The 26,934-nt window shown below is 41.5% G+C and overlaps 1 protein-coding gene across 1 annotated transcript in view; it reads right to left on the bottom strand.

Moving 5' to 3' along the window:
• The window catches only part of SLC35D1 (solute carrier family 35 member D1), a 112,239-nt gene that overhangs the window by 29,751 nt on the left and 55,554 nt on the right, over nucleotides 1–26,934 (bottom strand). Inside the window, exons 9-10 of the mRNA XM_085602329.1 lie at nucleotides 25,635–25,702; nucleotides 22,818–22,896 (exon numbers count right to left, since the gene is read on the bottom strand). Coding sequence (XP_085458455.1) covers nucleotides 22,818–22,896; nucleotides 25,635–25,702 — 147 coding nt within the window. The remainder of the gene's footprint in view (nucleotides 1–22,817; nucleotides 22,897–25,634; nucleotides 25,703–26,934) is intronic.

Raw genomic sequence — 26,934 nt, 5'->3', positions numbered from 1 at the left:
CCACAGGAGAGTGGCATGATAGGGGGTGTACCCACCCCGGGGAGGGAACTTATTGGTCCCTGCCCTTTCCCTACCTGTAATGCCCCTAAATTCAGTATTTAGGGGCACCCTGAACCTTCCTTCCTCAGATCCAGATTCCAAAACAAGCAAGAAGATCAAGAAACAAGAAGACCTGCCGTGCAGCTGCTAACATGAGGAAGACACCAACTGATTTGGCCCCATGCCTACTGGCCTGTCGACCCTCAAACCTGCTCCTGCTAAACCCTGGCATCTCCAGTGGTCAGCAACCTCAGAAACCCCGGAGGACCTGACTGCCTTGTGACTAACTACCTGGGACTCCCACGAGCAGTGGTACTGCTCAAAGCAAGTAACTGACCCCTGGCATTGCTGGAGCGGGTTTTATATACCCTCTCCATTTTGCATGTTTTTATTAATAAGAATAATTAACTAATCATAATTATATTAATTGGATTGCTGTGGAATTTAATCAACTTTACTAATAAGAATACACGTGGGAATTGCATTTGTATGGCCTAACTAATACGTAAACTAAATTGGATATGCATATTGATCATAGATAATTAGAATTTTGCATGAATATATGTTGCTCTTGTGATGGGTTCGTGATTTGTGCTTTATTAATGTGAATATAACCCGCATTAAGTGTTGCTTCTGCTAGATAAATACACACACATATGGGTTTTAGTAAGGGGATAACATTTATTAGTCATTTCCATGTATTAATTACTTTTTTGTGTTTCTTTGCTTAAGTTGACCATTTGGTGGCCACAAAATGTGGTGTTATAGTCCGAGTGATTTGGGGATTTATCCGCGCAGGTCTTTAAAATTCCCTTTGACCCCCTAACCTATTGTTTTCAAGGCCACAAAATGGCCGACATCCCTATTTGACTAACACAACTCTGTTGTGAAGGTCTCTGGGTGTGAAGTGCGCATGCGTCACCAGCAGCAGCAGTGGCCTCTACGCGACCCTAACTCAACTGTGCCACTCAAGGACGCTCTGGGCTACCAGCCAGATGCCCTGAAAGAAAGAATAGAAGATACTTTTCCGAAGAAAGTATGAACTATATCTAAAGACACATTTTCCGCATGGGAAACTGGTGGAACAGATCTCACCAACCAATCAGAGACATTCAAAAATATTACTTGTTACTTTTGGAATGTAATTTTACTATAAAATACCATAGAATAGAGAGGTTGGAGCGAGACCCTTCAGAAGATATTCGATTTCCTGACGTTATGCTGACGGAGAGGACGGTGACACTGCAGGACAGCTGTTTCCTAAGGCTCTGACAGTATGAACTGATGACCAAGATTTTGACTTAGAGGACGACTTTTAGCCAGAATAGGTAAATATGAGGGTCTACTTCTTGATTAAACAAAAGATTTGATTTTCAATTATTTAGATAAAGATTTAAGATTTATTACAAGAACTGTGTTGGGTTGTTATTATGAAAAGTGTATTTATGTAAATAAATTATAGATTTAGTTATCACTTCAACCAGCAGCTAGCTGATTCATGGCCTATTCATGGGAGAAGTGCTAAAAGGTGAAGTTTAGGCCTTAATAAATAGAGAAAGGTAGGGAAATCTATTGTTCATTAGGGATAAGGGAGTACTTCTTTCCATTACAGCGAATGGAACAATCACCTCCTTGGAAACACGTTAATAGAGGATGAATGTTGGTGTTATGGGCCCCACCAGCGAATGTAGTAATGGAGTGTGATCTATGATCTGTGACGAAGAGAGGGATTTTGCATTCCACGCTGCATCAGTTTTCTTGGTAGCAGAGATATGGTTAGCTACTGTTTTGGTTTAGTGATTATTGCATGTAAATAGCTTATTGATTATTGATTGGTATTGATTTATGTACTAACACTATATGTTGAGTTACGTTGAGTTATATGTTGTTAGCACGGCTCCTGGGATGTAGGAAGTCGGAAGTTTGTAACAGTTCCGTAGCAGAGGTAAGCGCTGCTCTCGGGAAAGACGGAATTGTTGTTGCCCTGTAGGTACACAGGGGAAACGTGTGACAATTGAAGTTGCACAACGCATTGTCTGAGTTTGATTCGGCGGCATCGTCGTGTGTTGTCATTAGAAATATTCTCTGTGTGAGAGAAGTGTGTATGATAGCGAAGGTTACCTGTGAAATTTTGGTCTTTAAGTACCAGGAAACCAAATGGCATACCGATAACGCTTATCACTGAAAAGGTAGCAGGTGTTCTCTGAGCTTGTTAGAAGGACAAAGTAGAGGGAAGCGCTGCTTTGTTAACGAATGTTATAATTCTGTAGTAGGGCAGAGGTAAGCGCTGCTCTCGGAAAAGACAGAAGTCTGTGAAAATGGTCTACATTTTTCCCTGTATGACAGTATGTGTATGAAAAAGGCATTCCGATTAATGGCGAAACTCTAGTGTTATTTCTCAGGAGCATTGGGTCTTTAATTAGGTGTCTTAATTCTAGAGAAGCGATTAGTTGATGCTTGTTAGAAGGGTAAGGTAGAGGGATGTACTACTTTATCAACGGAAGTAACGATTCCGTAGTAGGGCAGAGGTAAGCGCTGCTCTCGGGAAAGACGGAATTCTCGAGAGAAAGGTCTATTGCTATTCTTTGGTTAGCGAAGCGGACAATGGAGATGTTTTAGTGTTGTTACTAATAGAATTGTAAAAGTTGCAATAAAAGTTCACGGAGCGGACTTGTAAAGGAGGGGTAGACAGGAGCAGAGCTGCCGCAGCGGCTGCTGACATCAAAACGACCGCGCTGGGATTGGACAGTCGGTCAGAAGTGTAAAACGCCCGGATTGGTGCGTTAGTGTAAAGCCGCGCTAGGATTGGAGAAGTACAGGGTGACGTAAACGCTTCCCATTGGTGCGTTAGTGTAAGTCGCACTGGGATTAGAGGACAGTGACAGTGACGTAGACGCTCTTGATTGGTGCGTTAGCGTGAAGTCGCGCTGTGAGTGGACAGAATAGCGGTACAGTTGTAAAAGACTAGCGATACACAGAAATCAAGAAAATGTATTACCAGCCACCAGATAGGGAAAAGAAGTCCTGGTTTGGCAAAGTTAAGAAGTGGTTTAAGAAAGATAAACAGGTCAAAACTAGGGAAGGACAGTTACTTCCTCCACCGAAAACTCCCGCATCTTTAATGATTGCGAAATATGGATATCATACCTGTATTTGGTTAGATAATTGGGTAAAATATACCAAGGACGATGGAGTCCTGGCATTTCCAGAACATGGTTCCTTTAATTTGGCCGTTTTAAGGAATCTAAGGGAGAAGATGATGTATTTAGAACCAAGACCTAGACCGACGCAGTTTGAAGCATTGACGGAGTGGGAAGACGAAATGCATGAGCGAGAAAAGCAAAGAAATGGTAGAAGTTACAGATATCTGTTTGGCAGGTCATATGGACATGAAACACAGGATGATCGAATGAAAAGATGGCGGAATGCGAGTATGACTGAGGGTATGTTTCCTGTAAGAGCGGTAGGAGAGAATGAAGGAAGAAAATGTGTGGAAAAAAGGAATAATGTGGAATCAAGAGGCTACGGAGCAAATTAATCAGATGATGATGTGCTGGATGATGCGTTTTATAAAAATCCACCACCGTACCGACCAGAACCAGAAATGTTGACACCAAATGCCCCAATGAGAGAAACATTACAAATTATCAAGGCTGAGACTATGTCACCAGATTTAGAAAAGAGAAACTCCACTAGAGAAGTAGAAAAGAAGTCGGAGAATAGAATAAATAGTGAAAATTCAGCAGAGTTGGCCAAAACAACTCTAGAATTAACAGAGAAAATAAGAGAATTAACTAAGAATCTAGAAGCTGTAACAGTTCCAGTGACCATAGGTCCAGTAATGCCCATTTTTGAGAAGCAAAAGGATAGCGAACATTGCTTGACGGTACCATACCGGAACCATAATTTGGTTGAGAGTTCAGAACGGAGTCAAATTGAGAATCCATGGGGACCGACAATAAATATGTTTGAACCAAATGTTTCAAATAATCCATTTATAAATCAGAATTATGCTGAAAAGAGTAGAATGACAGTAGAAACTTTGTTGGAACCCCAGAGAAATCCAGAACAGAGTAGCATAGAAAACCCGGTAGGACCTTCTGTGGAAGAACTAAGTGAATGGTTAAGAGGGTTACAGAAACAAGATAAAGAATCCCAGTCAATAGATGTGGCTAAATTACGGATGGTATTGGAAGAATTAATTGTAGGGACTACTCCCGTAAAAAAAATTGAAAATTTAGCAGGATGAGGAGTTGTTACTCCTATGCAAAAGCGTGACATGGAGAGCGAAAAATGTGCATGAAAGACTAGGAGAAGTTGCGAATGAAATGGGTATAGATATTGATAAGGTAAAAGCCTTACAGAAACCCTATCGAGTTGATTTTACTGAAAAAGACATTGAAAATCTGAACACCACAGGACAGATAGGTCAGATTAAGGACATAATCATTTTATTGAGAAAATGGGGAGACGTGGATAAATGGAGAAGTAAATGGTATAGAAAACGTAAGGATGCCTCAGAAAAGACAATTTTGGCATTCCCTGTTAGAGAGAAAGAAAAGGCAGTAACTGAATACCCTATGAGGGAGATTCCAGGAGGAGGATATGTACACGTCCCATGGACAAGACAGGACTTTGTCATTTACGAATGATTTCCCTAGACTACGCGAAAAGCCCGTCGAGTGGTACCGGCAGGTAGACAGATTTGTAAAATTGTCGAGAGTACTATGGATAGATTTGAATAGTCTATTTGATATAATAGTACCGGCAGATTTGTGGACAGAGTACAAGTTGATGATCAACTGGCCAACTCAAGAGTACCTTAGGGATCCTAAGACAGGAGCTCCGGACCCTGAGGTAATGAAGTATGAACAGGTTATTGTATTTTTGAAAAACAAAGTGCCCCCTAAAGAGACAGATTGGGTAAAAATTGATCAAACACATCAGGAAGGAAAAGAATCAGTACATGCATACTATGAGAGGCTAATTCAAGCTTTTAAGCAGTTCAGTGGAGATGAGAACCTGAGTGATAAGGATTTGAGTCATTTCGTATACAGATTTGTATATGGTTTACGCCCAGAAATTGGTGACATGATAAAACAGCATACGGTTGATTGGCAGAATAAGAAAATAGATGAAGTATTGAGACATGCTAAATATTTCAGTGACGAAATTGAGGCCAAACAGCGAAAATTAAAAGAAAAGGCAATGTGGGCACAAGTAAAGGTAGCTGAAAGGCAGGAAGCTCAGTTGGTCGAACAAGCAAATAACCCAGGAACTAGACCAAGATTTGGCCCAGGAAAAGGGAAAGGTAATATAGAAGAAGCAAAAAATAAGTTTCCATGCCATAATTGCGGTAGGTTAGGGCAATGGAAATCCGAGTGTAAATTTCCTCCAAGTACTAATAATGAAAATGCATCATTGAATCCGCAGGTGCAGAATGAGGTGAGTGGTCAACTGAAGCAACAGCAGCAGGTGGTTACCTCACAGAATCAGGTGCCAAAACCACCTTTCTCGCAGAGCAGAAACACTCAGAAGTATAGTAATGAATCGGGATTCTACAATGAAGAACAGGTAAATAAACCGCCACGCGCTCGCGCTGTTTCACAGTATTGGCTGCAACGCGATGAGTGACTCAGAAGAAAGCTATTGACGGTGCCGAAAGGAGGAAGAAGAGTGCGTACTTGGCGCAACTCTAGAAGTAGACCAGACAGGACCATTTGTAGATGGGAAGGTTAATGATGAAAATATTACTTTCCTAGTGGACACTGGTGCTACTCGATCAACTGTTAGAACAGCTGATTTTAAGAATCTTCCTCTTTCGGATGAAACAATCCAAGTGGTTGGTGTGTCCAACAGACAGTTAAAAACATTTTTGACAGAACCAGTGAAAGTTAGTATAGGGAAATTCACAGAAATTCACCGCTTTGTTGTGTGTGACACCAGTCCAGTGAATTTATTAGGTAGGGACCTGTTGTGCAAAATGAATTGCACTATATTCTGTACTCCAGATGGAATAGCATATTCAACCCTGATTAATTACCTAAAGAACTGAAGCAGTCTGTGAAAGCAGAAGTGTGGGATTTTACCGGAGAAGATGTAGGACTAATGAGAAATATAGATCCAGTAAAAATAACTGTGAAGGAAGGAATAAGCTATCCAAATGTCCCTCAATATAAATTGACCCCTGAGATAATTGAAGGAGTAACTCCAATAATTGAGAAAATGATCAAGCAAGGAATTCTAAGAGAAATAATGAGTAGTCCATGTAATTCACCGATAATGGGACTGAAAAAGCCTAATGGGAAATTCAGGATAGTGCAAGATTTGAGAAAGGTAAACAAAATTGTGGTATCATGTTGTCCCATTGTACCAAATCCATCAGTGATTTTGTATCAGATTCCCCATGATGCAGAGTGGTATACAGTAATTGATCTATGCCATGATTTCTTTTCTATCCCATTGCATCATGACAGTCAGCAAATTTTTGCATTTCGTTTTGGAGAGCGGATTTTGGCATGGTGCCGAATCCCACAGGGGTATACAGAAAGCCCCTCAATATTCAATCAATTGTTGAAGAAATCTTTGGAAAGTCTGCAAATGCCTAAAAGTTCAGTACTAGTGCAATATATCGACGACCTTTTGGTGGCGTCGAAAACACGTGAAGCTTGCGAGGTAGACACAATAGCACTACTGAATCATTTGGCAGACGGAGGATTGAAAGTGTCACCAGCAAAACTGCAGTATTGTAAGAAGGAAGTACAGTATCTGGGACATAAAATCGAGAAAGGACTGAGAAAAACAACAATAGACAGAATCAGAATTATAAAAAGAATGAGAGCCCCTATGACCCAAAGAGAGGTGAGAATGTTTCTGGGAATGGTGGGGTACTGCCGTCATTGGATAAGTAATTTTTCCCTGATCGCAAAACCTTTGGTGGGTTTGACCAGAAATGATGTAAAAGATCCCCTTGAATTGAACAAGGAAGAATTGGCAGCATTCAAACAATTGAAAGAGGGTTTGTGTGAAGCACAGCACTCGGCATGCCTGATTATGAGAAAGAGTTTGAGTTGTATTGCAGTGAGAGAAATGGATATGCACTCTCTGTGTTGATCCAGAAACATGGAAGGTTGAGGAGACCAATTTCATATTTTTCATCAATGCTTGACCCAGTGGCTGCAGCTTTACCTGGGTGTTTGAAGGCAGTGGCTGCAACATGTCGAAGTTTGGAGTAGAGTGTAGGTATTGTGATGGGATATCCGTTGAAAGTGTTTGTACCTCATGACGTGGCGATTCTCTTGACAAGGAGTCGTACTCAGTATATGACACATAATCGGCTGACTAAGTATGAAAAGGTCATATTAGGTGCAACAAATGTGAGCCTTGCAAGATGTTTGAATATGAATCCTGCAACCTTGTTACCAGATGCTGAAAATGTGGAAGTGAGAGATGAAGTAGATCTAGATTGTTTGGATGTGCTTGAGTATTGCACAAAGCCACGACCAGATATAAAAGATGTACCTTTGCCAGAAAGTGATTTTGTGTTGTTCGTTGATGGGTCATGTTTGAGAACAGATGAAGGAGTGCTAAGTGCAGCATATGCAGTATGCACGGTTGCAGCAGTGATGGAAGCATCTTATTTGAAAGGAGTGAGGTCAGCCCAAGTAGCTGAACTTGTTGCTTTGACCAGAGCATGCAAAATCGGGAAAAGTGTGAGAGTGACTGTGATAACTGACAGCCAGTATGGCTTCGGGGTTGTCCATGATTTTGGCCAGCTTTGGCTACAAAGAGGTTTCCTGACCTCAAGTGGAACCCCTATTAAGAATGCTGAAGTGGTTGGAAAATTGATAGAGGCGATACAGCTGCCTAGACAATTGGCTGTGGTGAAATGTGCTGCCCATAGTCAAGGTAGTGATTACATCACTACCGGAAACAGGTAGGCGAACGATATTGGACAGTATTGTGCACGAAATCAGAATTCGGTCAATCGGGCCAAGGAAAGAGAAATGTCTTCTTGCTCAGTAATGTTTACTAACGTTGTGGGAACTTGGGAAGAAGTGAGACAATTGCAGGAAGAGTCAGGAGATGAGGAAATGAAACAGTGGATAAAAGCAGGGTGTGCACCAAGAGAAAAGGACCGTGTGTGGGTTTATCGAGATGGAAGACCAGTGATGCCCGATAGCATGAGGTCTACCATGGCACGGATGTATCATGGTCAGGGACACATACGGAGAGACGCCATGATTAGGTCCTTTAAGCAGACCTGGTACAATCCAAAATTCAGACTTGTAGCAGAAAGTCTATGTCAGAGATGCCTAATATGTCAGCAATACAATCCCGGGAGAAAGACAGTGGTGAGTCTAGGAACCATAGGCCGAGAAGGAGGGCCTTTTACCAGAATGCAGGTTGACTTCATTGAAATGCCTCCATGTAACAGACTGAGGTATGTTCTGGTTATAGTCTGCCTATTTTCCAGGTGGGTGAAAGCATTCCCAACAAGAAGAAATGATGGGATGACAGTGGCTAAGCTACTTTTGAGAGAATTCATCCCCAGGTTTGGGTTTCCAGTGACTCTTGAATCAAACAGAGGAGGACATTTTCATAACGAGATTGTAAAATTGATTAGTGAAGCATTGAATGTACAACAGAAACTACATTGTGCCTACCGACCAGAGGCTTCTGGTGTGGTTGAACAAATGAATGGTACAATCAAAAGAAGGATTGGGAAAATGTGTTTAGCCACTGGTATGAAATGGCCTGATGTCTTGCCTCTAGTTTTAATGACAATTCGAGCAATACCAGACAGAACCACAGGGTTAAGTCCTCATGAAATAGTCATGGGACGAGCGATGAGGCATGTGTACATTCCAGTCAACAAGCTGATGACAATAACTGATGACATGGTGTTGGAATACTGTAAAGGCCTGGCTGACGCAGTTCATTCTGTGTTTCATCAGGTTGGAGCGGATGCCACCACTCTTGAAAGGAAGCCAGCCCATGATCTGAGCCCAGGAGACTGGGTAAGGATAAAAGTCCACAGAAGAAGAAATTGTTTGGTTCCAAGGTGGGGAAAACCAAGACAAGTCATTCTGACCACAACAACAGCTGTGAAGTGTGCTGGAGTGAAAAACTGGATCCATGCCAGCCATACTTTGAGGATACCAAATCCAGTTGACAGCAAAGGAAAAGAGTACTTTGACGAATCAGAGTCAAGTACTGAATCAGATAACGAAGAGCCAAAAACACAAGAAAATCCTGAAAGGGGGGAAAAAGAATCTGATCAAATATTAGTCCGCAGAAGTATCTCTCTGCGAAGACGATTGCAGATTTCTGATACCAGTTCAGATTCTGAAGACGAACAAAGGAGACAAGGTCCCAGAAAAGAACACAGAAAGAAAAAAGGAAAAGACAACGAAGAAGCAGTAAAAGAAATTCGAGAGAAGGAAGTTTCAGATGAAAGAGAAATTCCACCTGAAATAATAGATCAAAGTGAAAAAGGGACAGGTACAGAGAGAGAGGGACAGGTTGCGGAAGACCCCCGAGGAGGTGTAGGGAACTGCAACATCCAGCTAGGTGAAGGGACAAGTAGCCAGCAAGAAGATTGCGTGTCGGAGACCCGAGGAGGGAGAGAAGTAGGGAAAACAAAAACAAGTGGTGGAAAAAGAAGTTGTTGAAAAGAAAAAGCAAGTTGAAACAGAATCTGAAGAGAGTGAAAATGAAATACCAGAAGGTCGAGTTCTAAGAAAAAGGGCTTGGAGAGAAGAAAAGAATAATAAATAAGATAAACAGAAAAGAGTTAAAAAGGACAAAGTGTGGCCAAACAAAATAAAGAGATTGAGATATCGGCTGACACGAGTGAAATCACCAAGCGCAAATCAGGTGAATGAAGTGACAAGCCAAGAAAAATCGAAAGAAGAAGAGAGACTAATCAAAATAAGGAAGAGGAAAAAGAACAAGGAAACCAAACCAGAAGTATAAGTCACCGGAATGGACGTACGTGGCTCTGCCTGAAAAAGAAGAAGAGGCAGACAGTCAAGGAAATCCAGAGGAGGCTGTACTGAAAGTGGTTGAAGAGGAAGAAGAAGCAGGAATCCTGAGAGTTATCTTATCCGACATCGGAGAAGAAGAAACGGAAGATCAGGAAATTCTGTACTTGGATGAACAGAAAGAAGTGAAAAACGATGAAATGCCAAACTGAGAAAATCTAGAAAACTATTGATGAAGGAATAACAATTGAGTCAAACGATAGATACTGGTAGAACCAAGTAGGGCCTTCGAGCCCAAGGTAAGAAAACTAGTTGTGAAGTAAAAGAGGCGAAGTCAAAAGACACAGTCCAAATTAACAAAGATGGCTAACATAGATAGTAGCAAAAGTAGATGTACATTCATGAAGAGATGGTGTAAAATGTGTTGTTGTTGTACAGGATTATTAATGCTTCTATGGAGAATACTTGCTCTTTTGATTTCTTTTAAGGTTACTATAGATACACTAGAAGGACACACTGAAAACATTACTAACATAAAGAAGATTCAAAAGGTAGTTTCGACTAGAATAGATAATAATTATTTACATAAAGATAGGTCTATTAATGATTTTTCAAATAATGTGTTTTCAAAGTTATTGTATGAATATGTAAAGGCTATGGACGTAAGGGACTGCTACGTATGCATGCAGTTACCTGCATCTGTGTCAGAGGGAGTGACTTATCACCTTCCAGCAACGTATGGAATAGAATGTAGTGTGATAGCTAGCTTATTTTATGAGACAGGTAAATTAGAACAGTATTTTTCAGATGTAGATAACATTTTTGCACAAGTGCCTGCTAATAACAAACTAAACAAAGTAAGACCTGCTAAGGTATTAGGTGAATTTTTCTTAGAAACCAAGGAGCTAACATTAGAGTATACATTTAAAAATAATTTGACTTGCAGTTTGAAGAAAGAAGAAAAGACATTCCTAGACATGGTAGAGGAAAGGAGATTGAAAATGCAAAGAAAGGCATCTGAAGGAAAAGGGGAGAAAACAGTCTGGGATGTAGAAATGGAAAAACATATGAAGGGAGAGCCTAATCCAACTTTGGCTTTAGATTGGCCTCAGAAAGGGAAACTGTGTATAAGAAGGAATCAAACGGCGTATGATAATCATTTTCTAGGGAATAGTGAGTGTCATGATACATACCGAATCATGGGTGGATGGGGATTTAAAGGTGGAAGAGATCCAGTTTTCCCTGGACTTTATTTTATTTGAGGGAACAGGGCATATTATCGTTTGCCAGACCATTGGTATGGCACATGTTACGTAGGCCTGGTTTTTCCAAAAATCTTTCACATGGACAGAGGTAAAGATGGTGTACATAGTTTAGGTAATCATTTAGTACGTAGTAAAAGAGAATCTTGGGCAGAAATTGTAGGTGACATTTTTGGAGCATTGATACCAGCAGTGGGAAAATCTCTGAATGCGAACAATATTAGAAGATTATCAACAGTAGTGGATCGCTTGTCAACAAGCACCGCTGGAGGATTCTTATTGGTGAATACTGAAATGGTTGCCATGCGTGCTATGGTAATGCAAAATCGACTTGCCCTTGATATTTTATTGGCAAAAGAGGGTGGAGTCTGTGGAATGCTGAAAGTTCAACATTGTTGCACTTACATTCCAGATGAAAGCAAAGATCTGAAAGTTTACATTAAAAATATTACTGAATTGCATGACGACATTGTACCACTGGAGGTTGAAGGTGTTTGGGAAAAGATTGGGAAGAAAATAACTGCTATTAAAAACTTCTTAGTAAAAATAGGTAGTACATTTATAGGTAAAATATTATTTCCATTAACATGTGTGATTTTCGTGTTATTAATATTAAGGTTAGGTTGCATGTGGTGTAAAAACAAGAAAACAAAGAATAAAATAAAAAGAGAAAAACTAAAAAGAAAAGAAAAGGATCCAGCTAGAGATTTAGAAGAGATAACTTTAGAAGAATGGAAAGAAAGTATGTATAAAAAGGCAAGAAGAAACTGAATTATGAATAAGGGCAAGAACACATTTTGAGTTTCCGTAAAAGGGTGAATAAATTTAGTGTTGTTGTGGTGATAAAATCACCAAAGTGGAGATTGCTGGAGCGTGTTTTATTTTAAAAAAAAAAATTGTATACCCTCTCCATTTTGCATGTTTTTATTAATAAGAATAATTAACTAATCATAAATTGTATTAATTGGATTGCTGTGGAATTTAATCAACTTTACTAATAAGAATACACGTGGGAATTGCATTTGTATGGCCTAACTAATACGTAAACTAAATTGGATATGCATATTGATCATAGATAATTAGAACTTTGCATGAATATATGTTGCTCTCGTGATGTATTCGTGATTTGTGCTTTATTAATGTGAATATAACCCGCATTAAGTGTTGCTTCTGCTAGATAAATACACACACATATGGGTATTAGTAAGGGGATAACATTTATTAGTAATTTCCATGTATTAATTACGTTTTTGTGTTTCTTTGCTTAAGTTGACCATTTGGTGGCCACAAAATGGCCGACATCCCTATTTGACGAACACAACTCTATTGTGAAGGTCTCTGGGTGAAGTGCGCATGCGTCACCAGCAGCAGCAGTGGCCTCTACGCGACCCTAACTAAACTGTGCCACTCAAGGACGCTCTGGGCTACCAGCCAGATGCCCTGAAAGAAACAATGGAAGATACTTTTCCGAAGAAATTATGAACTATATCTAAAGACACATTTTCCGCATGGGAAACTGGTGGAACAGATCTCACCAACCAATCAGAGACATTTAAAAATATTACTTGTTACTTTTGGAATGTAATTTTACTATAAAATACCATAGAATAGAGAGGTTGGAGCGAGACCCTTCAGAAGATTTTCGATTTCCTGACGTTATGCTGACGGAGAGGACGGTGACACTGCAGGACAGCTGTTTCCTAAGGCTCTGACAGTATGAACTGATGATCAAGATTTTGACTTAGACGACTTTTAGCCAGAATAGGTAAATATGATGGTCTACTGCTTGATTAAACAAAAAATTCGATTTTCAATTATTTAGATAAAGATTTCAAGAACTGTGTTGGGTCGTTATTAGGAAAAGTGTATTTATGTAAATAAATTATAGATTTAGTTATCACTTCAACCAGCAGCTAGCTGATTCATGGCCTATTCATGGGAGAAGTACTAAAAGGTGAAGTTTAGGCCTTAATAAATAGAGAAAGGTAGGGAAATCTATTGTTCATTAGGGATAAGGGAGTACTTCTTTCCATTACAGCGAATGGAACAATCACCTCCTTGGAAACAGGTTAATAGCGGATGAATGTTGGTGTTATGGGCCTCACCAGCGAATGTAGTAATTGAGTGTGATCTATGGTCTGTGACGAAGAGAGGGATTTTGCATTCCGCACTGCATCAGCATCAGCCAGGAACCGCAAACCCTGCACACTCTGCACCCGCCAAGCCTGGCCTGTGCCGGAGTGAACAAAGACCACGAGGACGTCCCCCCGGCGACTGTGATCCTGAATCCAGCACCCAAGGACCCATCTCGATGCTCCTGACGACGCCTGCAGCCTCAGAACCAGGGACCCCCCCGCCCCCAACCGCGACCAGCAGAGGGTAAGATTTCCCGACACCAAAAGGCCCCCCTGCACCCGGTGCCCTGCGGCCCCCTGTGCCCAACTCCTGGATGCCTACCTATCCTCCAGCTACCCAACTTACCTCTCGAAGTGGTGGTCGCACCTGAAGATTCTTCGTCCCCAAGCTTGCAGCCTTTGTTCGTTCTTGAGCTTCTCCATTGCAATCCATTGAGCGCCCGATGGCTCAAAAGCACCCTGCACCCAGCCGCCCGAGTGCCCCTGGCAGTGCAACCTCTACTCTAATCTACTTGCCCATTTGCCCTGAGCAAGTGATCAGGAGCCCAGCTAGCCAGCATCCACCAACCAAAGGCTCCCTGCCCCCGGCTGCCTCTGTGCCGCTGAGGGTGTAACAACTGTACTTACCGGACCCTGGGAGACCCCCGAGTCCATGCCCAGAACCTTAACTCTGCCAGTCGAGTACCCAAAAGCCGATTACTCTCTTTTCTTCCTTAGGGTAACATTGACTGGTTTCACTTAGAAATTGTCGAGTTTTGAAACTTAAAAATATTCCTCTAAAATCAGCTGAATTACGAAAACTAATTTACTCACCTGCTATCCAGAGAGATCCCAGTGCTGGATCTTGGTGCCCAGCACTGACCCTGAAAAGTAATTACAACCATACTTACCGTTAACCCAATTTTCTTCCATAGGAAACCATTGGCTATTTTGCTGTGAAATTTCTTCGTAGTGTTGATTTTTGCAAACTACAAATATTCTTCAAAAATCGCACCAACTGTGAAAACATAATTGCTTACCTGTTTTATATAGATGTCCCAGTGCTGAACCTAGGAGCCCAGCATTGGATTACAAAAGTAACAAGAACATACTTTACCTGTAATTTGAATTTCCTTCCATAGGATAACATTGCCTGGTTTTTGCTAAAAATGTTTCTAAGTGTCGATTTTACAAACTTACAAATATTCGTTAAAAATCGCCTGTATAACCAAAACACATTCCTTCAACTGTTTACATGAGATGCCCTAGTGCTGGATCCAGGATCAACACCGAGTTAGAAAAAATAACCATAACCCCACTTACCTGCTAAGTGAATTTCCTCCCATAGAACAACATTGGTGATTCTATGTGAACAAGTTTAACAACTTTTAAAATACAATAATATTCCTTAAAAATCACTACTGTAACCAAAACGTTTTTACTCAACTGTTTACAGGAACTGTCACAGGACTGAATCTCGGATCCAGTCCAGTGGTAAGAAAAGTAACCCAAAAAGTAATCTATTGCATTTAACTAGAAATTCCCATTGAGCTCAATGTATAATTGTGTTTGAAATTGTGTTGCCTATTGCAACAACTGTAACATTGCATTCAAAAGTCTATTGCCTATTGAAAAGTATTTATATAAAGCATCTCATTCTGAGAAAGTATATTTTGATACCTATTGTTGGTTCTAAAATAAAACAACGATATATTTTTATACAAAAACCATTGGCCTAGAGTTCAGTTCTTGAGTTTGTGAGACCATTTGCTGACTGAGTGTGTACAACAAATGCTTTCCACTGTCCTCTGATACTGTCTTACTGCTCGACCAAGCTACCACTTTAGAGAGTAAGGTTATATCTAACTTTAGCCTCTGCCAAACCTTTGGTGACTGTGGACTCTGTGCACAATGTACCTATTTGGGAACAGTATATACAAAGCCACTTTCTTACAGGATACTGCTCTTATGCGGAGATATTCTTGATTTTATCTTTTGGGTTGTTTGGCCTATGTACAAGTTGCAAGCACACCGGATGCAATATATGACATTACTTAAGTTACAATTGGAAAAGAAATTAAGTGTGCGTTTCACATTGTCATATTCAAAAACCTTGGTACTTTCGGTGGAGCCACATACAGATTAATTACTGTACTTGTAATGCCCATGAACGGGCAGGAGTCCTAGGTATGCCTGAATGGACCTATCAATGCGTGTCGGTTTATGTGCTCTTACCAGAGGGTCCTTGATATTTTGGCCCCTTTTGAAGTAGACTAACCGGAAGTATTTATTCACTTCTGCCTGATTCCATCCACTTCCTTCATTGAATGCCCGAGACGAAGCGGTCGCTCGTCCCGCGGAACTCCGACTGACTCAAGCAGTCTTAAGGTATGCTTGGCTCCTTTACCATTGCACCCTGCTCCCCGCGGTACTCACGACCGCCGCTAATTGAGGTCACCTCCCCTCTTGACAGGCGGAACCTAACACCGACAGCTCGGTGTTTAGGTACAAACACTCACGCTGCATCTTCATTGCATGCTCGAGACAGAGCGGCTGCTCGTCCCGAAGAACTCCGACCGCCTCATGCGGCCCAAAGGTAATTCAGTTGATTGCAATTACACCCCTAGCACCATGTGCTTCACGCCAACCATGCACGCCCGTGAATTACATCACCTCCCCTCCTCACAGATGGAACCTGACACTGACCACCCGGTTCTTAGGTGCAGATACCCACTTAGAGATAACTACGCTGCACCATCCGTGCACTCCCGAGATAGAGCGGCGGCTCGTTCCGAGGAACTTCGACCGACTAATGCGGTCCCAAGGTATTTTCAGCTACTTGCCTTCAAACCGAAGCACCTTGCACATCATGCCAAAATGTAGGCCCATTTTTGATTCCACCTTCCTTCTTGATAGGTGTTACCGGACACTGACGAAGCGGTGGTTAGGTGTAGTCACATACTCTGTTCAGACGGAGAGGCTGCCTATCATACCTATCAGACCACCACGGTCGTCCTTCCAGTAAGTACGCGCCTACTCCACTAACCCGGAGACGGGCCCCTGATTAACTCAGTACCTATCTCGGGGAACACCGACCCTGCGATGGTACCATAATTGCGCCACTTACACGCCTGGACCACGCACCCTTCATCCTATGACCGACCTTAGCTGCACAGGTTACTTGGTTTAAGTCCAAACTCTGTATAGCTGCATTACCGCAACACATCGAGCCTCTGCTTTTTGACAATTGCAGAGCAGTGCTCATCTCACTCTCCTAGAATACAGTAGCAGCAACTCACTCCGCTAAACGTAGTTCTGCCTTTCACTCTTAACCTCTGATCTTTCCTTGACTAAATACATTACCAGCTAGTCACTTGTAATTGTCTCATCTACAATAATCGATAACTTTAATTGTTGAGCTGTGATCTACAGGAAGCACTGCATATATATATACATATATATATATATATATATATATACACATACATACATACATACATATATATATATTTTTTTTAAATAATTTCTTTTTTAAATGAAACTTCCAATCATTGCATGTATTAAGTTACAAACCAGGTGACCATAGAACATCATATGCATGGCATTTTATACAGATATATACTCATACAATCAAATCAGATGTATAATGATTATTCCTAGACATTTCCATTTCCACCGTCGGAGATAAACAGAAGTCCCCTCGATATATATTCCACCCACTCCATTTTTTGTCCCATTTCTTGGGACATCCCCTAGATTTAAACTTTTTTCTGCAATCATACACTTATCCAGTTCGGCCACCCAGGCATTCGTCGATGGTCGCTCCGGTACCCCCCACTTCATTGTTATTGCTCTTTTTACTAGTGTGTAGCCTAAGGTGACTAATTGTTGCTCTACTTCTACGAGATCGGTCGCTACCCAAATGTTGAGAAACTGCATTAATATTTAACTATGTATCGCTATTAATGATCCAGGGCTTTCGCTTAAAAGTGTACCTTATCTCGCTTATAGATTCTTCATGCTCACATTTCTGTCCCGATGATGATCTCAAATCATTGAGATCGAAACGTCGTCGACCACTATACAACAAAAAACTCCTTTACAGTTTAAAATCATCACTAGTAGTTTTGTCCATGTTGCCAATGCGATGCATATATTTTAAAATGTCACCCTCAGTCGTCACTTCACGCATGTTTTCATCTTAATGTGAGGACTTAAACTATAATTCTTAAATACAGCCTTGCTGTGTGATTTGTAATAAAATCTTTTTGCATTGCGAAAGCCCTTGTTTGGCTTGACGTTTAGGTCTTTCGAAAATAAGTGTTTACCTGTATGTTTTGCTTCTCTGGGCATCAACTGACTCCATATGCCTAGTATCATAAGTTTAAAAACTATCATAATTGAGCAGCTTCCATTGCTGTCTTAGGACCTTTCTGGCCTAACATGAACCATTGTTTTCTCTAAATTAATCAGGGGAGGAGCAAACCAACGAATATGAAGGAAGCCTGTGGAAGCACTTGTAGTCCACCAGGATTTTTCACCTTTGATGGTCTTATTTTTTTTGTACGTTTACTGTAAGTGACTCACTAACTGACCATCTTACGGTAAATTCATTGTAATTGGACTGAGCGTGGTAACGGTCAGTGTTCCACTTTTAAGATAAGGTCACTGCTACGAACTTACGGTAAAAGAATCACTGGGCTGCTTAAAAATTAACACAAGCATGCACACACGTATGTGGGCTGCACTTGTGAGACTACCATTGGGCACAGCTCAGTATCTGTGCACAGATAGTTTGTCGCTAAAGGGACTCTGCAAGGATTGGTACTGACCTGATGTAGGCCTTATGTTATGAGTGGGAATTTAGTGTTTGTCTGTAGTGCTTACTGGAAAACCTGTGGTGTTTTCACAGTATTGTACATAAAGGCGAAATCTGTCCTTAAGGGCTGTTTTGCTCTACTTGGGCCTACAAAGTCCACAAGGTATCAAACTGGGATAACACATGCACACAGATTTTGAATTTGCATGGGACTTTAAGATTTGTCATATTTCTCTGGCTCAGGTCATTATCAGATTCCAGGCCTGTGACCCCATATAGGAACAAGTTAATTACTCTGCTCGCAAGCAGAGGAAACAAATGCCTCACCACACAGAAACAGTAAATCAACACTAATTGACTCCGTTCTGGGTAAAGGAAGGGGTGTGCAGGGAAATCTGCATTTGATTTATTTATCGAGTTTTGTACAGCGCAAACTAAACCCAAGGGTATCAGGGCACTTCGCTGAGTTAGTATAGTTGCAATTACGTGAGTTGCATATCGGGTACATTTAGATACATTGTGACAGTATGTATATGAAGTGTGCCAAAAGAATTGGGATATGTTGATGATATAGTCTTGAGGTAGATACAGCATAAAATATATTGCCTTACATAGTTAGTAGAGTAGCAATTGCATGGGTTACGTGTGAAGTAGATAAAAACACATGGTAAACAATATATGAAGAAAATTACGGTGGACAGTAGTATAGTTGGACGGTATATTTCTGAGATAGCAAAGTAGGCTGTTGAGATTGTAGGGAGAGTAGAGGCACTGCTTCTCAACCACCCCCTTCCCCCCGGTAGAGATGTTCTGATTTATTTAGATCGTGTTGGGTGGAAGCAAACAGACCAGTCAGATGGTTCCAGGGGGAGGGCTTAGATATCTGTTGACAAGAAGTTTCAATTTCTTGAAGTGAGGGAATGATATATTGTCATGTAAATCCTGAGGCACCGAGTTCCAGATTTTGGGAGTGTTACTGGAGAAGTAGGTGCAAGATTTTTCTCTTACATTTTGTCGGAATCAGGCGTAGCCTGTTAGAGCTTCTAACTTGTCTTTTTCCCGGCTTTTAATAATTTATATGTGACATAGACTGTTTACGTATAGAGAGCTTTGTGGGTTACGCAACCAGTCTTGAGTAAAGCTCGGGCTATGACTGGCAGTCAGTTGAGTTGAAGAGACTACCCTGACAATTGTCTGGCTGCTGTGTGCAGTGTAGCTTTCAAGGGGTCTAGGAGTGTTTTTGGGGCATCCGAAATCGATGAATTACTGTAGTCCAGCTTGGGCAGGAGCAAGGATTGCACTACACTCTTTACGTCTTTGATGTAGATGAACGGTTTGATTGTAAGGTGTTTCAGTGTACATAAGACACCATTTTTTGCAGATTCATCGATATATTCTTTCATGTTCAGGTGTCTGCCAAGTAACCCGAGATTTGACAAAGTTGGAGATGGACAGATTGCAGTTTAATGCAGTGAGGTTGTGGAGCCAGATATCTACTGGGAATGATTTTTCTCTCAGTTGGATGAAAAGAAGTTTGGTTTTGTTGGGGTTCAGCTTAAGATAGTTGTTGGTCAGCCAGGATCGAACCGTGGAGAGAGTGCTTTTTTTGGCTCTGGATGTATTTGACTGAAGCGATTTCCATGTAGATTTGGGAGTCATCAGCTAAAGAAGATAGGAAATTCTGGCTTGTTTCAGAAGAATTACAAGGGCTTCCATATAGAGGTTGAATAGGGCAGGAGACACGATTGACCCTTGGGGGAGTCCTTGTGAGAGAGGCTGGTGTTGCTTTTGAGATGGAGTTGTTTACCTTGATTAGCTGTGAGCATTGGTTCAGGAAAAAGCAAACCACCAAAGGACAGTACCACTGATGCCTGTACGCTGCAATAGGGTGTTCAGGAAGAGGTCATAGTTGACAGTATCAAAGTCTAGGAGGACTAGCAGGCAGGCCTGACCATCATACAGTGATCTGTGCAGGTTGTCTATGATGTTCAGTATTACAGTCGCTGTACTGCAGCCTCTCCTGAACCCAGACTGGAAAGTATCTTGCAAGTTGTATTTTTCAATGTGGTTGTTGAGTTGTGCAAGCACACATTTTTCAATAGTTTCAGCCAGGAAAGGGAAGTTAGTTCTAGGTCTGTAATTATTAAAGTTGTTCTGATCAGTGTCTGGCTTCTTGATGAGGGGGTGACTTGGCAGAGTTTGAGGGGGGGGGGCGGCATGAGGCCACTTGACAGGGAGGAGTTAATGAGATGATGTGACAGAGTTTAACAAGTGCAGCAGGGGTTGGGTGGGTTGGAGATGTGCGATGTTGGCTTCATGCTGGTGAGTAATTTGAGGAATTCTCCTTCAGTGATAGGGTTGAATTCAGTCCAAGTTGCATAATTTTTCAATTGCAAGGGGTTAAAGTTGGTGAACTGTGTTGCTGAGAGGGGTAAGACAGCCGTCAGTTGGAGGTAGGGCTTTGGGTGGACCCTCTCCGCAAGGGGGGCATCTCTGGTGTAGGGTTGGGAGGTTGGGGTCTCAAGAGAGTGTTCGATATTGGATTTGTTTTTTAGAGAAAATGTTGCGAATTTCTTGTAGCGTTCCGTAGTCATTAATTGAGTGTAGAGGGAAGGAGGAGGTGTGTTTGATGATGAAGAGGTCTTTGGGTCTGTTCCTACTCCGCTCAGTTGGTCTCGGAAAAAGAAGATTTTTTCCTGAAGATGTATTTTTTGTATTCTAGGCGTTCAGTCCGGAGGATCAAAAGATTGGTGAACGAGAGTTGTTGCCTCCATTTTATTTTCAGCCAATCGGAGTGGTCACCTTTCTTTGTTAAGGTGTTTATTGAACCAGGATCTGGAGGGGATGCTTCTTGAGTTTCAGAGGGAGGTGATGCTTCTTGAGTTTCAGAGGGGGCAACTGCTTCAACGAATTCTGCCATTTTTGTGTTGTAGTGGGTGGTCAGGTCATCCACTGAGGAGAGATTGGGTGGGGGTAGTTTTGGGGAACTTACTAATGCTTCTAACTCTGCCTGGGGACTTGGTGTATGTCCCTCGCCCAGTGCTTCGGACGGCTAGATTGGGGATGGGCCATTGGTTGGATGGTATCGAGATTGAAAAGAATTATATGATCAGTCCAGTTAGATTGTAGGATGATAATTAGCTTGTCACACCACTAGAACAAAGAAGGGAGCCCAGACATCTGGAGTCAACAAAGCAGGACTGTGCCTTCAACGTTTTGGTGGGAAAGGATTAGACAGTGATGGCAGCCCATCTGTCGAGCAAAGGCCCTCCGAAGAGCTCTTTCCAGAGAAAAGTCGCCATTTTTTTTATTGTCCCAGAATACTATGCCGGATGGTTGGGACAGGAGTGGAGGAATAAGGTGGTATTGTATGATTGGCCAGGAGTGCCTGACACCTAAAACATTGCATCCCTCACTTAAATGCCCCTGCACAAGGGAGAGATAGTGGAGAAGACCCTGAACCTGGGAAGCGATGACGACAGACGAGATGGCCTGTTATACGGAGTTGCCACCTGATGCCCTGCAAGGATGGACTACGGACTTTGAGTCCAGCTCACCACCAGGACTAGGATTAGTCTCTCCAGGGTCAGTGGTGCTGGCCCCCTTGTGCTACCTGTGGACCAGGAGGAGGGGGCAGGGGGGTGTTCTGATGGATGCTTGCAGAGGGACTGCGTATGATGTCCTCCACCAGGAGAGGAACACCAGAGGTCAGGCAGAGAGAAAGGCTGCTGCAAGGAGCCAGACAAATCAAACTCCCACAAAATGAGCCTCTTTAGAGGCGTGGGCCTGATGAAATTGTTCCTGGTGGCTAGGCTTGGCAACCAGAAGCAAAATGAGCCCAAGATTGACATGAATGGCCCAACGGGCCCGACATTTGTAGCTTCGAAGATTGGCCCTTTGTTGAAAATAAAAAGAGAAAAATAGACGCATAGCAATCCTCCACAAGCTTCAAAATCTACCCCCTGGATGGGCCATGGGAACTACCCCCTGGATGGACCATGGTACAGGGGTTCACACAAACTCATCTTCTTTATTTAAATGGGGAGGAGGCGTGTGTGTAGGTGCCCCGCCTCAGGCCATCTTTTGGCCCCAGGAACCTCATCCACAGGACAAGAATGTCCAGGGGACCCCATCCCTCGAGACAACAAAAGAAGTGGTAGCCACCTGGCCAGGTGTGTCACCTAAACCCTGTGCTAGTGTCTGCAGGGGACGCTGATGGTCTTTTAACACCCTGCCCACACAGGCAAGAGGCACTGTTTTGCTCCTGCTGAGAGCTGGAGCCCAGAGGAGAAGCTACTTCTGTCCATAAGGCGCACAAAGCAAAAGCTGGCTCATGTGCAGCACAGGAGCTGTGTGAGCGAACTCCCCTCCCAGCTCTCAATGAGTGGGCGCTCCAGGTTACTGGTGGCATATAATTGTTTTCATACAAATGTGCTCCACATTGTATAGGTATGCTGGATGGGATGCACTCTATTAATACAGACATCGGTGGTAGAACTCTTGCATTGTTTGATACCAACAAAACAAATCAACACAGGTTTGTTCACAATTAAACAAGTATTAACATGATTTTGAAGCTGAAAATAAAGCCACTTACTTTAATGCATCCAACTATTGTGGTTGTGAGAGCTGAATTATACTGAGTGCAAAGAACTGTTGCATACATTAAAATAAACCTGTAAATAAATAAGAATGTTTGAGTTCATTTAATCAGGGATCAATAAACTCAACAGAAAGAAAGTTGCAAGGATGATATCATTGTATATTAATAATCTTTTATTTCTGGACACAGAGACCACATAATTTAGTACATTACAAAGATTATTTTAACAAGGTAGGTTCTTTTCCAGTTAGGAAATGCATCTATTAGAGGAATGTAACCGAACAGCAGATAACATTCTTTAACAAAAATTAGAACATCCCTTTACAGTCTGGGTATTACTTGTGAAACGTTTCCCTACTTTGTTGAAATTTCAAATCTAAAATAATTTCTTGAGTATGTGCACCATAGGAGGGATTTCTCCATGCTCATTTTCCTTGCTGGGATAAGATATTGGCTGAATGATGCATTCTAAAGTTGCTTAAATTAAGAACGTTTTTCTCGACGGAAAGATCAATTTTTCCCCACAAGAGCATGTGCTTGTTTACTAGAAAAACTGCGGTGCCATTTTAATCCTTGTTCAATCCACATACTTGACAGATTTCATACACTGTATGCAGTGCTGCATTCAAAGTTGATATTTACAGTTTTATTTCTCTCTTAAAGACAAGGCCTTGTTTAACATACACATATCTATTCGAAAGATTACTAAAACACGCCCATTACTCACTACTTAAATTAGGCCTTAGGACGTTTCTGGCAATGGCACAGTCTAACTCTTTTAGAAGTACACTCTGTAACCCAGTAGAATTCCAAAACATTCATTAAGATTAAACAACCTCAGGAAAGTATTTTCCAAGAGAGAGAAAAAGCAAAGTATTTTCACATTTTATTCTTTTTTTCTGAAGTCAATACCTTTATACATTGATCTTCGCTAACGGATTTGCCGAGGTTTCAAGTAAAATCAAACAATGGTGAAAAGAAGCAAACAGGTCTTCATACTAGTCAAATCAAAGAACCCCAGTTTAAACCTACTAGCTATAACACAAGTTTAGGGACGCTTGTGAAGAGACAAAGTATAGAGATTGCTCTTACTTGGACTTAATGCTCCCTTTCACCAAATTCCCAACAGCTTTGTTTAACTGTTTCCATTGCTTGTGTCATTGTTGACCCTTGTTGGATTAATGATGTCTAAAAATGTAAAAGGATTTGTCACTGTGAAAGACTGAGTCTGGAAGAAAATGAGATGGCCTTACCTCTGAAGAATGTATTTAGCACGTTTCGGATAACACCAAGATTATAAAGGCTGCCTACATTCATTTCAAAGTATTTATAGGTTTCAATCTTAGAACAGAAAACCTTACCCTTTATTAGAGTGTCGGTCAAACTCTGTTGAATTCTTTTCAAGGGCGAATCCCTAGGAAGATATTGCAGGTTTTTCTGGACAGCTCGTAAAAGTCTAATTAATTGAAATGGGTTTGGCAAGCCAAGAGAACATCTTACGAATAGTAGGGAAAAATATGAAAATGGCAAACACAAAGAGCTGATGGACGGAGCAATGAAACTTTTCAGACACTCACTCCCAGTCACAGATCTGGGTTGAATCCATCATTGTTCTTTAGCTCACTTCGCCACCTCAGTTCAGACCCAGCTATATGCAAATCAGTCTTGAACCTGTGCCTCATGGGAACAGTCCATCCCGAATTGCCAAGCCAGGTCTTCCCTGAACCGGAAACAAGCATCCTGGGACCAGTTTCAGGGTCATCAGCCAGGCTAGCTTGAATCCAGGGGCTTTGTTTGTCATACGTTGGCAGGGTATGCCCAGACGTGGGTGGGTCACTTGCTCACTTTGCCAATGGATTCAAGCTAGCCTGGCTGATGACCCGAAAGCAGTTCCAGGATTCTTGTATCCGGTTCAGGGAAGACCTGGCTTGGCATTTCGGGCTGGACTGTTCCCATGAGGCACAGGGTCAAGACTGATTTGCATATAGAAAAGTCTGAACTGAGATGGGGAAGTGAGCTAAAGAACGATGATGGATTCAACCCAGATCTGTGACTGGGGTTGAGTGTCTGAAAAGTTTCAGCGCTCCGTCCATCAGCTCCTTGTGTTTGCCATTTTCATATTTTTCCCTACAATTCGTAAGATGTTCTCTTGGCTTGCCAACCACATTTTAATTAATTAGACTTTTACGAGCTATCCAGAAAAACCTGCAATATGATTGCAAAAAAATGAAAATCACACAACCTTGGGAACAAGAGTACACTTTATTGATATACTGTTCTTCACTAATAATGCCGGTGCTCATCATCAATTGACTTTATATCCCTCTATGAAATCTACAGCAACTATTTTTTATATCCTGGCGTTTACTGTATTGCCATGTTATGCACAACCTGAGAAAGACTTACACTTCTGACCTCTAAGCCTTTCAAAATGTTAAATGCAACACCCATTTCAACTTGGGCAATCTCAAGGTATGTACTCTATGCCCCAAACAGATATTATTGCAGGATTGTCAACTTCCTAGACTATTAGCTCATCACTTCTGTGCAAAGCAGTAACTTTTCACCAAGCATTCCAGGTCTACCTTCTCAAATAAAATAATAGTTTAGATCTATAGTTGCTAATCTCCCACCTATATTGATTTATTGTTTGCAACCGTTGTCCTTAACAAATGAAAACAATGTATACATATGTAAGAATTGCAAAGTTGCAAGAAAGATTTGAATAATAGTGGTTCAACCTTTAGGAAGAAAATGTTCTGGGAGAGGAAAACTCAGTGCATGAATATAGGAAAAAGGGTTCATACTTACCCCATGATACAGGACAATGTGAACTGCACTACAAAAACCATATCTGTCCAACCTTTGTATTCCATAGCCTAAAAAAGAAACAAACTGGGTTACTAACTGATGAAAAGGTTTTCTGTCTCAAATAAAAAGGATTTTTAAAGAGCGTCAAATCACCCGTGAGGATCTCACTGCGTTGGAGTTGCTCGCTGCTTCAAGGAGAAATCAGTAAAAATGAGGCAAAAACAAGAGAAAGCACTAAAAACTGGGGGGAAAGCAGGAGTAAGCACACAGGAAAACAGGGCGGAAGCAGGGCGATGCAGCAGCAGAGGAGAGCTGGGCCTGTCTGATGACGAATCAACAAAATTATAAAAGTGAAACCAAACTAAAGGTTATAGGGCAACATGAATCCTAACCACAATAGGTAATGCAAGGACAATTCCATTTAAATTTGATCACTTCCAATACCCTTTCAACCCCTTATGCGGCAGCTTCCAATTAAAATACTTAACACAGCAGATTGGTGAAATTTATCGCACACATAATAAGAACAGGACTTGAGCATTTACCATTCCAGTCAACGGGTACTTTAAACTGTATCTCTTGTGGATGGATACAAATGGTGTTTTATAAAAGCTCCCCCCCACCCCCTTAAAACTGGAAGCCTTACAGAAGTGTAACTGTTTTTCAAAGTACAGACAAAAATATTCTTTAGGAGCATAAAATACATTCCTGAAAATAGTATTGTAATTATGGCCAGAGCTCTCTCTGCCCCGTGAAGCGCGGCGGTTATCTAATACCAATATGCAAATGGAGAAAAATATCAAAGTGACTCTTTTGCCACCAAGAAAATGTCTTCACACCCATTAGGAGAGGCAGTAAAACCAAAACAAAAGATTTTCTATTAAGCTTTCCAAACTCACCAGATTAATCATAAATATTAGGACACTAACTAGTTAGACAAGCAAGACATTTGGGATATTTACATTAGCCCAGCAGCAAAGCCATGAGTTCTTATACCGATAACAGCAAAGATTGTTGCTAATCATAGAAATGGATGCATTCGTTTTCACAGGAAGCCGATTCCCAAGTTCAGCAAAGGTAAGCAGGGGTGCACAATGAGCAATTCCAGCTCTACCTAAACATTAGTAACATAGGAAGCTCCAGGAGTTTGGCAAAAAGGGCGTGCGGTGCAGCAGCAATACCAAATTCAGGTGTGCCAAAACTGGGCAATGTGGATCATCTCTAGGCTGTTGGGACACATTTCTGGTGAGTCCTGTGAAACAGAGGAGCTGGTAGAAATATATACAGGAATTTCCCTAAC

This window comes from Triturus cristatus, chromosome 4_2 (assembly GCF_964204655.1).
Source record: "Triturus cristatus chromosome 4_2, aTriCri1.1, whole genome shotgun sequence".
Taxonomy (NCBI): Eukaryota; Metazoa; Chordata; class Amphibia; order Caudata; family Salamandridae; genus Triturus; species Triturus cristatus.
Note: the sequence above shows the minus strand (reverse complement) of the source record. Positions and strands in the feature narration are given on the sequence as shown.